Source organism: Citrus clementina, unplaced genomic scaffold (genome assembly GCF_000493195.1).
Source record: "Citrus clementina cultivar Clemenules unplaced genomic scaffold, Citrus_clementina_v1.0 scaffold_3, whole genome shotgun sequence".
NCBI lineage: Eukaryota > Viridiplantae > Streptophyta > Magnoliopsida > Sapindales > Rutaceae > Citrus > Citrus x clementina.
In genome coordinates this window covers 43,439,860-43,451,389 of record NW_006262339.1, presented here as the reverse complement: position 1 = coordinate 43,451,389, position 11,530 = coordinate 43,439,860, and the positions used below count along the sequence as shown (strand labels likewise).

At 36.5% G+C, this 11,530-nt stretch overlaps 4 protein-coding genes across 4 annotated transcripts in view; 2 read left to right on the top strand and 2 right to left on the bottom strand.

The window, feature by feature from the left end:
• Nucleotides 1-2,849, top strand: part of LOC18046780 (inorganic phosphate transporter 1-4) — a 3,598-nt gene extending 749 nt beyond the window's left edge. Inside the window, exon 2 of the mRNA XM_006443786.2 lies at nt 995-2,849. Within this exon, the coding sequence (XP_006443849.1) occupies nt 1,061-2,683 (1,623 nt within the window). The 5' untranslated portion in view covers nt 995-1,060 and the 3' untranslated portion in view covers nt 2,684-2,849. The remainder of the gene's footprint in view (nt 1-994) is intronic.
• Nucleotides 2,850-4,020: 1,171 nt separating this feature from the next.
• On the bottom strand, nt 4,021-6,120 carry LOC18046779 (actin-depolymerizing factor). The gene is made up of 3 exons (XM_006443785.2): nt 5,643-6,120; nt 4,767-5,032; nt 4,021-4,523 (listed from the first exon to the last, which is right to left on the bottom strand). The coding sequence occupies exons 1-3, from the start codon at nt 5,664-5,666 to the stop codon at nt 4,373-4,375; spliced, it is 441 nt and encodes a 146-aa protein (XP_006443848.1). The 5' UTR covers nt 5,667-6,120; the 3' UTR covers nt 4,021-4,372.
• A 655-nt stretch (nt 6,121-6,775) lies between these two features.
• Nucleotides 6,776-8,861, bottom strand: LOC18046778. Its single transcript, XM_006443784.2, has 3 exons — nt 8,517-8,861; nt 7,532-7,879; nt 6,776-7,381 (listed from the first exon to the last, which is right to left on the bottom strand). The coding sequence occupies exons 1-3, from the start codon at nt 8,859-8,861 to the stop codon at nt 6,776-6,778; spliced, it is 1,299 nt and encodes a 432-aa protein (XP_006443847.2).
• Nucleotides 8,862-10,838: 1,977 nt separating this feature from the next.
• Nucleotides 10,839-11,530, top strand: part of LOC18046776 (chromatin modification-related protein MEAF6) — a 3,951-nt gene continuing 3,259 nt past the window's right edge. Inside the window, exons 1-2 of the mRNA XM_024188281.1 lie at nt 10,839-10,977; nt 11,104-11,201. Of these exons, the coding sequence (XP_024044049.1) occupies nt 10,965-10,977; nt 11,104-11,201 (111 nt within the window). The 5' untranslated portion in view covers nt 10,839-10,964. The remainder of the gene's footprint in view (nt 10,978-11,103; nt 11,202-11,530) is intronic.

The following is an 11,530-nucleotide window of genomic DNA, read 5'->3' as shown; positions in this document are numbered from 1 at the left end:
GCATCTGTTTCCGGTATTATTATCGCCATGAGTCAGAGTAACGTTGAATTTTTATTTATAATTATTGCATCCTTAATTATTGGATCTCCACGAATACACACACTGCATTTAATGCCATTTTCCATTATATTATTCATTAGTTTAGCAGTCCTATATATATATATATATATATATATATATTTTGGCCATTTTTATACTCTGTTCTATTGATCACGCGTGTATTAATAAACACATACAGTTCGTCTCTTGATTACAGATGCAAATGAATCTCTATCTACATTCATAAAAATTTCTAATAGGTTGTATGTTGTATGTAACTTCTTCTTATTAATCTGTTTGGTAATTAATTACGAATGGTTGTAAATTATACGCGCTTAATTTCTATGAAATGAAGTATGAGCCCAGTTCTTTTTTTCTTTTTGTTTTTTAAATCTCTGTGTTTATCCCGTGAGAGAAACAAACCATTTAATCCAAACTAAGATTTTAATCTTACAGTAAAGCTTCTTCTTTTGTCCTTTTCTAGATTTTTCCTGTAGCCATGGGGGGTTTTGGGCTTTTGCTAATGATGATTATTTTTTTAATGAGTCAAAATGGTTGTGCTCCGAAGTCCAAAAAGCAGCAGCAGAAAATTCTTTTATTATTAGATTTATAAGATCTATGTACCTGTTTCTTTGTTAATAATATCCCTCAAAATTTTCAACAGAGGGTAAGAATTAAGTGGAACAGTTGTACCCATCAACAGAGGTTTTGTTTTGTTTTGTTTTGTTTTTACCATATATTATTAAGCTTTCTTTCCTGCTTTTTCATAAATTGATGTTGCATTAGTACTTGTTCAAGAGTCTTAAAAAGAATTTGGGGTAAATTGTGTAATTCAGCCAGATAGTAAGCAACTGCTCTTTGCCAACAACGTGGACTTTTCAACTTGATTGGGTCAAATTAATTTTTTGATAATCTGGTAGTTGTTGCATGTTCTCACTGTTTTCTATAATTTCAGATAGAAAGAGGGAGAGAGAGAGAGCGAGAGCAGAGGAAGGAAATTTTACAGTTTTGGTGACTAGCAATGGGCAAAGGACAATTAGAGGTGCTGAATGCACTTGATGTAGCAAAAACGCAATGGTATCATTTCACGGCAATCATTGTTGCTGGAATGGGCTTCTTCACCGATGCATACGATTTATTCTGCATATCCCTTGTGACCAAATTGCTTGGCCGCATATACTACCATGTTGATGGTGCTGAAAAGCCTGGATCATTGCCTCCCAATGTATCAGCAGCTGTTAATGGTGTAGCGTTCTGTGGAACCTTGGCAGGACAGCTTTTCTTTGGCTGGCTTGGTGATAAGTTGGGTAGAAAGAAAGTCTATGGGATGACTCTTATGCTCATGGTCATATGCTCAATTGCCTCGGGTCTTTCCTTCGGGAACAGTCCCAAAGGTGTCATGGCAACTCTCTGCTTCTTTCGTTTCTGGCTTGGGTTCGGCATTGGTGGTGACTACCCACTTTCCGCCACTATCATGTCTGAATATGCTAACAAGAAGACTCGTGGCGCTTTCATTGCCGCTGTATTTGCAATGCAGGGCTTTGGAATCTTAGCTGGTGGTATATTTGCACTTATTGTCTCTTCTGCATTCAATGCTGCGTTTAAGGCTCCAGCTTATGAGGACGATCCTATTGCTTCAACCGCCCCTCAAGCCGACTACCTTTGGCGTATAATCGTAATGGTTGGAGCACTTCCGGCTGCACTTACCTACTACTGGAGGATGAAGATGCCGGAGACTGCTCGTTACACCGCCCTTGTTGCTAAGAACGCAAAGCAAGCTGCATCCGATATGTCTAAGGTTTTACAGGTGGAGCTTGAGGCAGAGGAACAGAAGATTCAGGAACTGGATCGGGATAAAGGCAATGGATACGGTTTGTTCTCCAAGGAGTTTCTGCGTCGTCATGGATTGCACTTGCTCGGAACAACAAGCACATGGTTCTTGCTTGACATTGCATTTTACAGTCAAAATCTGTTCCAAAAGGACATCTTCAGCGCAGTTGGATGGATTCCTTCGGCAAAGACTATGAATGCCATTCAAGAAGTGTACAAAATTGCAAGGGCACAGACCCTTATTGCTCTTTGCAGCACTGTTCCAGGCTATTGGTTCACGGTGGCTTTCATTGATAAGATCGGAAGATTTGCTATCCAGATGATGGGTTTCTTCTTCATGACAGTGTTTATGTTTGCATTGGCTATTCCTTATGACCACTGGACTCACAAGTCGAACAGACTCGGATTCGTGATTATTTACTCATTAACCTTCTTCTTTGCAAATTTTGGACCTAATGCTACAACGTTTGTTGTGCCAGCTGAAATTTTCCCCGCCAGATTGAGGTCTACTTGTCACGGCATATCAGCAGCATCTGGTAAGCTTGGCGCTATTGTGGGTGCATTTGGGTTCTTGTATTTGGCTCAGAGTAAGGACAAGACCAAGACAGATGCAGGGTATCCTCCGGGTATTGGTGTGAAGAATTCGCTCATCGTGCTGGGGGTTGTTAACTTGTTGGGTCTGTTGTTCACTTTCTTGGTACCAGAATCAAAAGGAAAATCTCTGGAGGAGATGTCAGGAGAGAATCAGGATGAGGGGGCACAAGACATGGAACGCGATCCATCGAGTAACAACAGTAGGACAGTTCCAGTTTAGCGCGAATAAACAGTTTTTTCTGTGATGTTGTAGAAGCTTTTTTTTTTTTTTTTTCCGACTTTTGAGAAGGTCTCATGTTGTGTTTCTTTTCTTTTTTCTTTTATTGTTATTTTAAAAAATATATATCTGAAACCTGTAACGTCCTGCTAAAACTATTTTCAAGTAAGTATAGATAGTTGTTCCCCTTTGGCCTTTACTTGCTGGTCCAATGATCTATGGCTTTTCAAAAGCTTTCAGTGTTGACCTATCTTTTCTGTTGATTTTTTGCCCCATATAAATGATCTGAAGTTTGAAAATATCTACTGAGTTTGTTGGTGAATCAAAAATTCAGCGTCCGCTTTTGAGGGCTAAGAAGATTAATCCATTCCTCTGCTAGTTTCTGAAGTTCCAGTAGGTGAGAAATTTCACAAGAACTTTTGTTACTTTTTGACTTACTGTTAATTTCCTTTCGTCGACCACATTTTTTAGGGAAAGTTGTATAGGGTAGTTGGGTCATGGATGTTAGTTCACTTTTGCAAGATCACGTGAAGATTTCAGCCTAATGTATATCTCCAGTTGACATTAAAGAGTTCTAGTGTTCTACTTTCTATCTATCACAAGTAATTGAATAAAGGCTGCAGCTTATGCATTTGAGCTTATCTTTTTGATCTCATGGGCTCCGCTCTTCAAAATGATAACTTCTCTGCAATTTGGCATCCAATTGATGGTTACCGTTTCGTGCTGGCAATTCCTTACCATTAGACATTAGTGGACTGATGATGGGAAACACTTGTCTGGGTTTGTGGTGTTGGACTCATCGATTTTTCTTTACCCCCCTTGCAAATTATGGACCTTATGCCACCTCAGCTGAGTGCAGCTGCAATTTCCCATCTAGGTTTAGTTCTATTCACTACAGCATATCAGCAGCATATGGGAATCTCAGGGCAATAGTGGGTGCATTTGAGTTCTTGTATCTGGCTGAGAACCAGGACAAGGCTCGGTGTATCCTATGAGAACAAGCGTTAAGGAATTCATTTAGTAGCATTGGGTATATTCAACCTTTTGGGCAAGATGTTCACTTTCTTGGTGCCTGAAAGGAGAAATCTTTGTGCGAGGAGGAGGTGGAACAATGATCAAAATGGGGCAGAGGTAGCATAAGACAAGCGAACACATAACAAGAACCGCCTGTTGTTTTAGTCTTACGGAACAATTTTTTTTTTTTTTTTTGGTCATTAGGAACAAATTAGCATCACAGTAATCGTTTTCCCAAACAAATTCTTTTGCTAGTTCTGCATTTAAAAGCAATAGAAGAGTTAGCTTTTAACGCGCAGTAGTTCTATTTCTGAGAATGTGATCCCTTCATTTGAAATCTTCTCTGGTCCACTTTCACATTATAGAAAATAAAATCAAGGAGGAAGCACAAGGACAGCGAATATGAATTAGAGATCAATGTTACGACAATATGTTCCAGAATTTCCAAATACCCAACAAACAAACTTATATTCATCAGAGTAGCAATAAACCACTGGGAAGCTAATTTCACCGCAACAAGATAACCTCAGCCCAATCAGTCTTCCCACATTGCCAGTTATTCGAAGATTACGCATAGATTTTTGCATATAGATTAATGAAGCAAGGAGCAACAGTTGGCAGAACCCCTTGCTGATTTTTTTTTTCATGGAAGGAAGAAACTGCAAAACTGCAGACTCTTCAGTTTGCACGGTTTCTAAGCTCTTCAAGATCCATCTCTGTAGGATCAGTAGCCTGAATCTCATAGTGGATACCATCCAGCTCCCGTCGAAATCTGTCTTTAGATGTGGCATACAGCATCTTGGCACGGATTCTAGAGGTTGAAGGGGACCTGATTAGAGAGAGGTAAATAGTTTAAGAATGAGATCCTAATGAAGAAGTTTTATAAAGCTAGAACAATACTGCAAGAATTACGAAGGTATAAGAAATGCATCATTAGGCATCAGTTCTCCAGTTGATGGATTTTCATGATGTTGTTTGTCACATTTGGCAAGCGAGGATATATTATCTGATCAACAAGTAACAAAATCAATCAAATTGAGAAATGTTTACGAATTTGAAGGCAAGAACTAACCATGCAATGAAGAATATCTTGCTCTTCTGACAATTCTCAGAAGTCACATAGTCAAAGTCATATACAGCATATCGACAATCATTCTCAGGCAAAGCAGCAGCGAAATCCTCGTAGCTCTCAGCGGGGCCACCAGTCTTCTCAACCACAACCTCCTTTTTCTTCTCATCAATCTTAAAAATCACGTAACGGTGAACCTTCTTCCTTTGCAATTCCGTGAATGCATTTTTGCTGTGATCAGCAACGCCCATGCCAGAAGTGGCATTTGGCTGAAAAGTCGAAAAGCCAATTGCATAAAAGGTTTTGCCAGTGAATAGTTAAAACTTCAAATTCAATTCCAACAAAACTCGGAAGAGTATCTGCATCACTAACATTTCCTTCATCTTTTGACAGACGATAGCATATGGTTTAACAAGCTCCCTAATAACGTTACCAACAGGTAAAAGTACGAGACAGCTAATTCTTAGCAGCTGCCGACCCGCTTGTACTTGACAACCAGTGATTCCATTTTACAATAGCCGCAGATTTAAATTTCCCAAGCATACCCTCTGGCCTCATACTAACTTTCCCCACTCTCTTTCTAGTCTAAATCATATCAAAATCAATAGTTCAGGCTATCTACAGAATCTATCAGCGACAAACAGAGCAGAAACGCTCAGCTTGACATAAGTCTAAACCCAAGATTAAAAAGACCTTCAGATTTAAATAATATGGTTAATTCTAGCTCGGCCTTAGATTTAAATCTGGAACTTTTTGTAGTCAACGAGTTAAAAAAGCAAGCCCCAGCAAGCAAGTTACATAAGCTATTAGAAAAAAAAAACAATAAATTTCAAAGAAACAAAGCTAACAATAGAACGGATAAAATCTGAAGAGACTTACTCGACTTAGTCCTCTGAAAGACATGGCGGCAGCAGCAACAAAACGCAGATCACCAGAGCAAGTAAATAAACAATGAAAGAGAACGAAAATGTTTTGCGCACAGAATAAAACTAAAAGAAGTGGCCTAATAATTAAAAAAAAAAAAGAAGATTTTTAAAGAAAAATGCAAATGGTGGAATGGGGAAGATTCGAACTGTGTATTTGTGTGGGGAGGACAGCGTGGGGTCTCTCTCTCTCTCTCTGCGAATGGCAACGCAACGGATGGCTTTTTATTTTTGTGTGTTTGTGTATATATTTCTTGGAACAATGATGACTCCAGCGCCGAGATTGAATGAGACAAAGAATGAATTGATTATTAAATTTTTTTTTAAAAAAAGTAAAGGAAAAAAAGGGGGGGGCGGTGCGTAGTATCAACGCTTACTTTTGCTTTTTACGATTTTATCGGTGGCTGAACGTCGACGAGCAATTCTTTGTTTGTTTGAGTTTTAATTAACTTTTTATCTATGCTTCTCTGCTGCGGAGTTCAGAGTTTCAAGATTCAGTTCTTTTTGTTAATTCGGACAGAGATGTTGACCTAGACCTCAATCACGACCGTCCAGTGTTTTATCAGGTCCCACCATTCCGCGCTTCCTCCGTTGCACGTGCGGGTCACGTGGGCTTCATGCGACACGTCACGTGTGTATGAGGACGTTTTCTAGCCGCCGCGTATTTTTGTTTCTACTATGTTTTTTTACCAAAGCCAACCTTTCCAACTATTCAAATGATGTCCCCGTTTTTACTTTTCTCATAGGCAGGGGCGGAGCTCAAGCCAGATCTCCATGGGGGCAAATCTATACATTTTGGAATTCTTAAAGGATAAAATTAAATAGCAAATAAAAGTATTAAAAAAAATACAAGGCAATTATTTAATGTAAATAATTAATTAAAAGATTGTATTTTAATATAAAAAGAAAAACAATTACAAACCAAAAGAGTCCCCTCCCATACAAAATCGCTATCAAAATCAGGATCCCCAACATAAAAAACGAACTCGATGTTCTTTTATATCTCGAAACTCATTGATTATTGATTTAATGCTTATTTTTTCAGCAATTTCCCTTTTAATGTACATAATCAAAGAGTCTGTAAGAAATTCATCCTCCATTCTGTTGCGAAGTCTTGTCTTGAGTCTTGACTATACGCATAGCTGAAAATGACCGTTCTGAAGTTGCAGTTAACACTGGAAGAGTTAGCACAAGAACAATTATTTTATAGATAAGAGGAAATGTTTTTGCTTTCCTTGTACTGACCAACCATTGACTCAAGTCACAAATCGTTAATAAATTTTTAAACTCTGCATGTTGGACTACACCATACTCATAATGCTCAAGCTGATTTTTCAAATTTATTTTCTCAGCATCTGTAAAGTCTGCTGGATAAAACCTCTCAACTAACTGACAAATATCATCAATTCTAAAAGACTTTCTACATTCACAAGGATCAAGTGTTGAACTAAGAATAAGCAAATTTACTGCATGTTCATTAAATTGACTATTCAGTTCTTGTAATTGGCAATATATAGCAGCATAAAAAATATTTACCCTGTAATGGTCAGCAACAGTAAAAGTATCTTCTTGATGACGGGCTCGACCTTGTCTTGCAACATAAGAAGCATCCATTTCTGTGACATCTATATTTCTTGTTTCAAAAAATACTTTCACTTGATCAAGTAAAGTATTCCACCCATTATCTCTCAATTTCTAAATAAGTGCTTTAGTTGATGAAACCAGATGCATGACATGTAAAATATCTTAAGACTTAGATTGCAAAGCTTGGCAAAGTATATAAGTAATTGCCATAATTTCTTTCATCATATGCAAGATAAAAACAAACTCAAAAGTTGTCATTACCTCATATGCAGCATCAACATCTCCCTGTTGAAAAGCAATTGTCCCATCTTCAATGATATTAAGTAAAACTGAACATGTAGCACTGAACATTTTTATTAAGTTAGAGACTGATCTAAAGTGAGAACTCCAACGAGTATCTCCAGGCCTTGGTAAAGTATCAATATAATTAAGCCCTCTTTCACTCTCAAGCTCATCAATGGAGATCATATACTCAATATCAGCAGCCTGAGCACGCTTGAGTTCATCATGACGCTTGCAAGAAGCCTCAACAATATTTGCAATAGAAGTCAATTTAGTAAAGAAATGATGAACATGAACAACCTCATGAGATACTGCAACTAAAGCCAACTGTAGTTGATGAGCTAAACAATAAATGTAATAAGCATAAAGACAATCTTTTAAAATCAAAGCTTGTAAGCTTTTCCATTCACCTCGCATGTTGCTTGCACCATCGTATCCTTGCCCACGAATATTTTGAATATTCAAATTGTGATGAGACAATACAGAGTATATTCCATCTTTCAAGGTTGCTGCAAAAGTGTTTGAGACATGAGCAAGACCAAAAAAACGTTCTTGAAGAAAACCATTATTGTCAATAAATCTTAAAACTATTGCCATTTGTTCTTTTTTTTATTCATCACGTGATTCATCCACAATTAAGCAAAACTTGACATCTCATATTTCTTCATGAATTGTCTTTTTTCACTCTCATTGAAAAGACATGTAAAATTTCATTTTGGATATCCGGTGATGTATATGAGGCAAACTTTGGTGCTTTATGTAGTATCACTTCTGCTACCTTTTCATTATTGGAACCAAATGCTTTGAGTAATTGAATAAAATTTCTACGGTTTGATGACTTTTCACTTTCATCATGACCTCTAAAAGCAAAACCTTGAGAAGCAAGATATCTAATCGCTTCAATTGTGGTTTTTAATCGCAATATATTATTTGCAATTTCTTAGGAAGAGTATCGATTAAGTACCTGCATTAGAAGTCGAGATTGTCTCATCAAATCCTCACATGATCTTTCAGCATTTTTATGAGTTGAGTTAGGATCCTTTCCCACATGATTAAGGAATGCACAATTTTTTCCATCTCTAACCTTCTTCCAAGAATTAAATCCTTCAACAGTGAAAACAGTATGCTTAGGCTGTGCAAATGGTGCATTAAATAGATAATATGGTAGACAAAAGACTGCATCTTTTGTAGGTGAATACTCTAACCAAGAAGGAAAAGAATCAAACCATAGAGATTGAAATTGACGAGGTTGCTTTTTTGATCCAGATTTTGGATACTCTGGAAGTCTTGGTTGGTATGGATCCGACATAATATATGCTCTTCGAATTTCATCTTGTTGATTGACATCATAATCCCAAATCTGGCGGCGCAATCATGGATCACGCTTCAAAAGTTGAGTATAAACTTTACTTGTCTCAATTCTTGGAGATTTTGAAAGTTGGTTTTCAGAATTTGGAGAATTGACATGTGAAATTGGTTAATTTTCAGAAACTAGTGGATTAGAACTTTCTTTTAATGTATTCCTTTTGAAATATTGATCAATTTTAGATGATTTTCCCATCTATATCCTCCCTACCCCTGGAATTCAATCAACAAGGAATTTGTGAGATGCAAGTTACTAATCAAGAGAAGCATATTGGACAGAATAATTGACAATCTAAAGCAATAGATATTTGAACCATAAAGAAATCAAGTAAGAAATAAATTGAACATACCATATACTGAACTGATATTGAGTAAAATATGGAGTACTTTCTGTAAAGAGATTGTCCAAATGATTTCTGACCTGAATGGCAATGACATGATCAAACTCATTAGTCATTACTTGTGAACCAAACCAAATGTCAATAAGCTAAGTTATAGAATAAGTGTCAAGCATCAGTGCCAGGAAAAATTCAAATATAATCATTGATGCTTAGATCTTTAAGCCATTGATCATAGCATACAGGTTTCTAAAAAAGCAAAAAGAAAGAAATTATTGCAACAGAGATTGATTAAACTCCAAGAAACTAGACAAACTTGATTTTAATTCAATAGAAAAAAATCTCCAATTGTTGAAAGCAGTACATAAAATACAAATTAAAAGATGTTAGATAATGATTAAATTTCAGGAATATCGTCAAGCAACTCGGCAACAACATTCACCCTAATTGACAATTTCAGTATTTCATTCAACTGCCTATCAGGACTGTAGACAAGACAACTACCGACTACCATAACATCTATCTCCTTCATCAATTCTTTCCATCCTTAATAAATTTTAAGAGAAGGTGTTGAACTCACCTAAATTCCAAGTGAAGTGCGATTTGTGACGAGTTTTTGCTGCAACAATTTGTTCTTGCCGCAACAGTTGGCTAACCAATTAGTAGACGTTGATGATCAAATTGATTAATCGTAAAAAGAACGCTATCTCTATTGGGCTATGTTAGACTTTTCTTGTAAATTGTAAGGCTTTTTATTTATTATAAAATTATCTCATGTTAGTAATAGTATGTACAAAATATTTCTACCGGGGCCAACATTGTATGTTTATTTAATATTTTTTTTACTTTTATTTAAAACTTTAAAAAAGAATTATTGGTGGGGGGTCATGCCCTTAGCACCCTCCACCCCTGCTCATAGGTCCCTAATATTACAAAATTTTCTCACTTAATAGTTAATTCCCAATTTTATTTCTGGGGTCCTGCAGCCTGCTAACACCCTATACAAAAATCATGCAAGTTCTATTGCATATTACAATTTTTACATGTTTGTAAATCAAGTGTAACTTACACTAGTTTTAACTTACCAATTGCCTTATTTTTATTCTCTATTACGCACCTGACATTACATTTTAATCGTTCATATTTTATTACTATGTTTATAACGTACAAAAATTTACCTACCTTTAGACAAACATATCACATTACAATGACAACACAAGTATAATTATAAAAGAACTCAATACTTTTTTTTCCTTTTTAAATCATTTTAATGACAGCAATGTAATTTTGAATTATAGAAAAAAAATATTAAGAGGCTAGGTGGTAAAAGTGAAAAAAAAAAAAAGCATTTGTTTAATATGAATTTTTAGGTGATTCTTTTGTAATCCAATAGGTGGAATTTCCTTTAAAACCTCGCTCAATAGATAGAACAATGGGCCTACTATAATGGGCGGGCGCCCCAAGCCCAAATGCTAGGAGACTGTTGCTGTATCATGACGTGGCACATAATGATTCGGCATGTTACATTTATGCAGTTAAAACAATCGTAGAAACGTCAACCATTCTCAGTAAGAACGCGGAGTTACTCGCAGACAACGTATAAAAGGGGCTTAATTCAGAAACAACAAATCGTGTCCTAAGCGTGATTAGGGTTTTAGGATTCAAAATTCTAAGATCACTAATCTTTAAAAGTTTCCCGCGAAAGAAAGATGGATCCTGAAGGTACCTTGGTTAAATAACCCTTTTTTTTAATTTCCTTCAGAAAACAAAGAAGGATCAAGATCCCATTCAATGACTCAAATAGTTTTAATTTCAATTTTTTTTTTTTAACTTATGTGTAAAATTTAGGGCAGCGAGCCTCAGCGGCGAGCGCTTCTGCTGTAATGGCTTCACTTCTAAGCAAGAAAGCCAAGCTTCAGGAAGAGCTTAATAATATTGAAAAGCAGGTGATTCTCCTTTTATAAATTCTAGTATAGTTTCTTGTACAATGTCTGTTGGTGTTTGTGTACCTAATTGTGTTAAGTTGTCCAAGAATTGCATTCGACGCAGGCTTGTTAGGGTTTCCGGGTTTTGAATTCAGATGTGGCTGTTTTGTACTGAGATTGTTCATTTACTTGAATAGGGTCGCGTTACAAAAGCTATAAGATTAATATAGTTCTGTTTCTTGTTTGAATGTGTCGGCTCCTGTTAGCAAACCAAAGTGGAGCTTGTTAAGCAATACATTTTTTTGTGAAAGATTGTTGTTATCTTCTCCTTGATGTCGAAGCAGTGCCCC

Bases quoted from the DNA above. Each gene is read 5' to 3' on its own strand.
- LOC18046779 (XM_006443785.2), bottom strand. From the start codon at position 5,666: ATGTCTTTCAGAGGACTAAGTCGA. The intron at 5,033-5,642 runs GTAAGTCTCTTC...TCGACTTTTCAG, and splicing joins CTTTCAGAGGACTAAGTCGA to CCAAATGCCACTTCTGGCAT. The intron at 4,524-4,766 runs GTTAGTTCTTGC...CTCTCTAATCAG, and splicing joins AAGATATTCTTCATTGCATG to GTCCCCTTCAACCTCTAGAA.
- LOC18046778 (XM_006443784.2), bottom strand. From the start codon at position 8,861: ATGTCGGATCCATACCAACCAAGACTTCCAGAGTATCCAAAATCTGGA. The intron at 7,880-8,516 runs GTACTTAATCGA...CATCAACTACAG, and splicing joins AATCTCGACTTCTAATGCAG to TTGGCTTTAGTTGCAGTATC. The intron at 7,382-7,531 runs GTAATGACAACT...GCACTTATTTAG, and splicing joins ATGTTGATGCTGCATATGAG to AAATTGAGAGATAATGGGTG.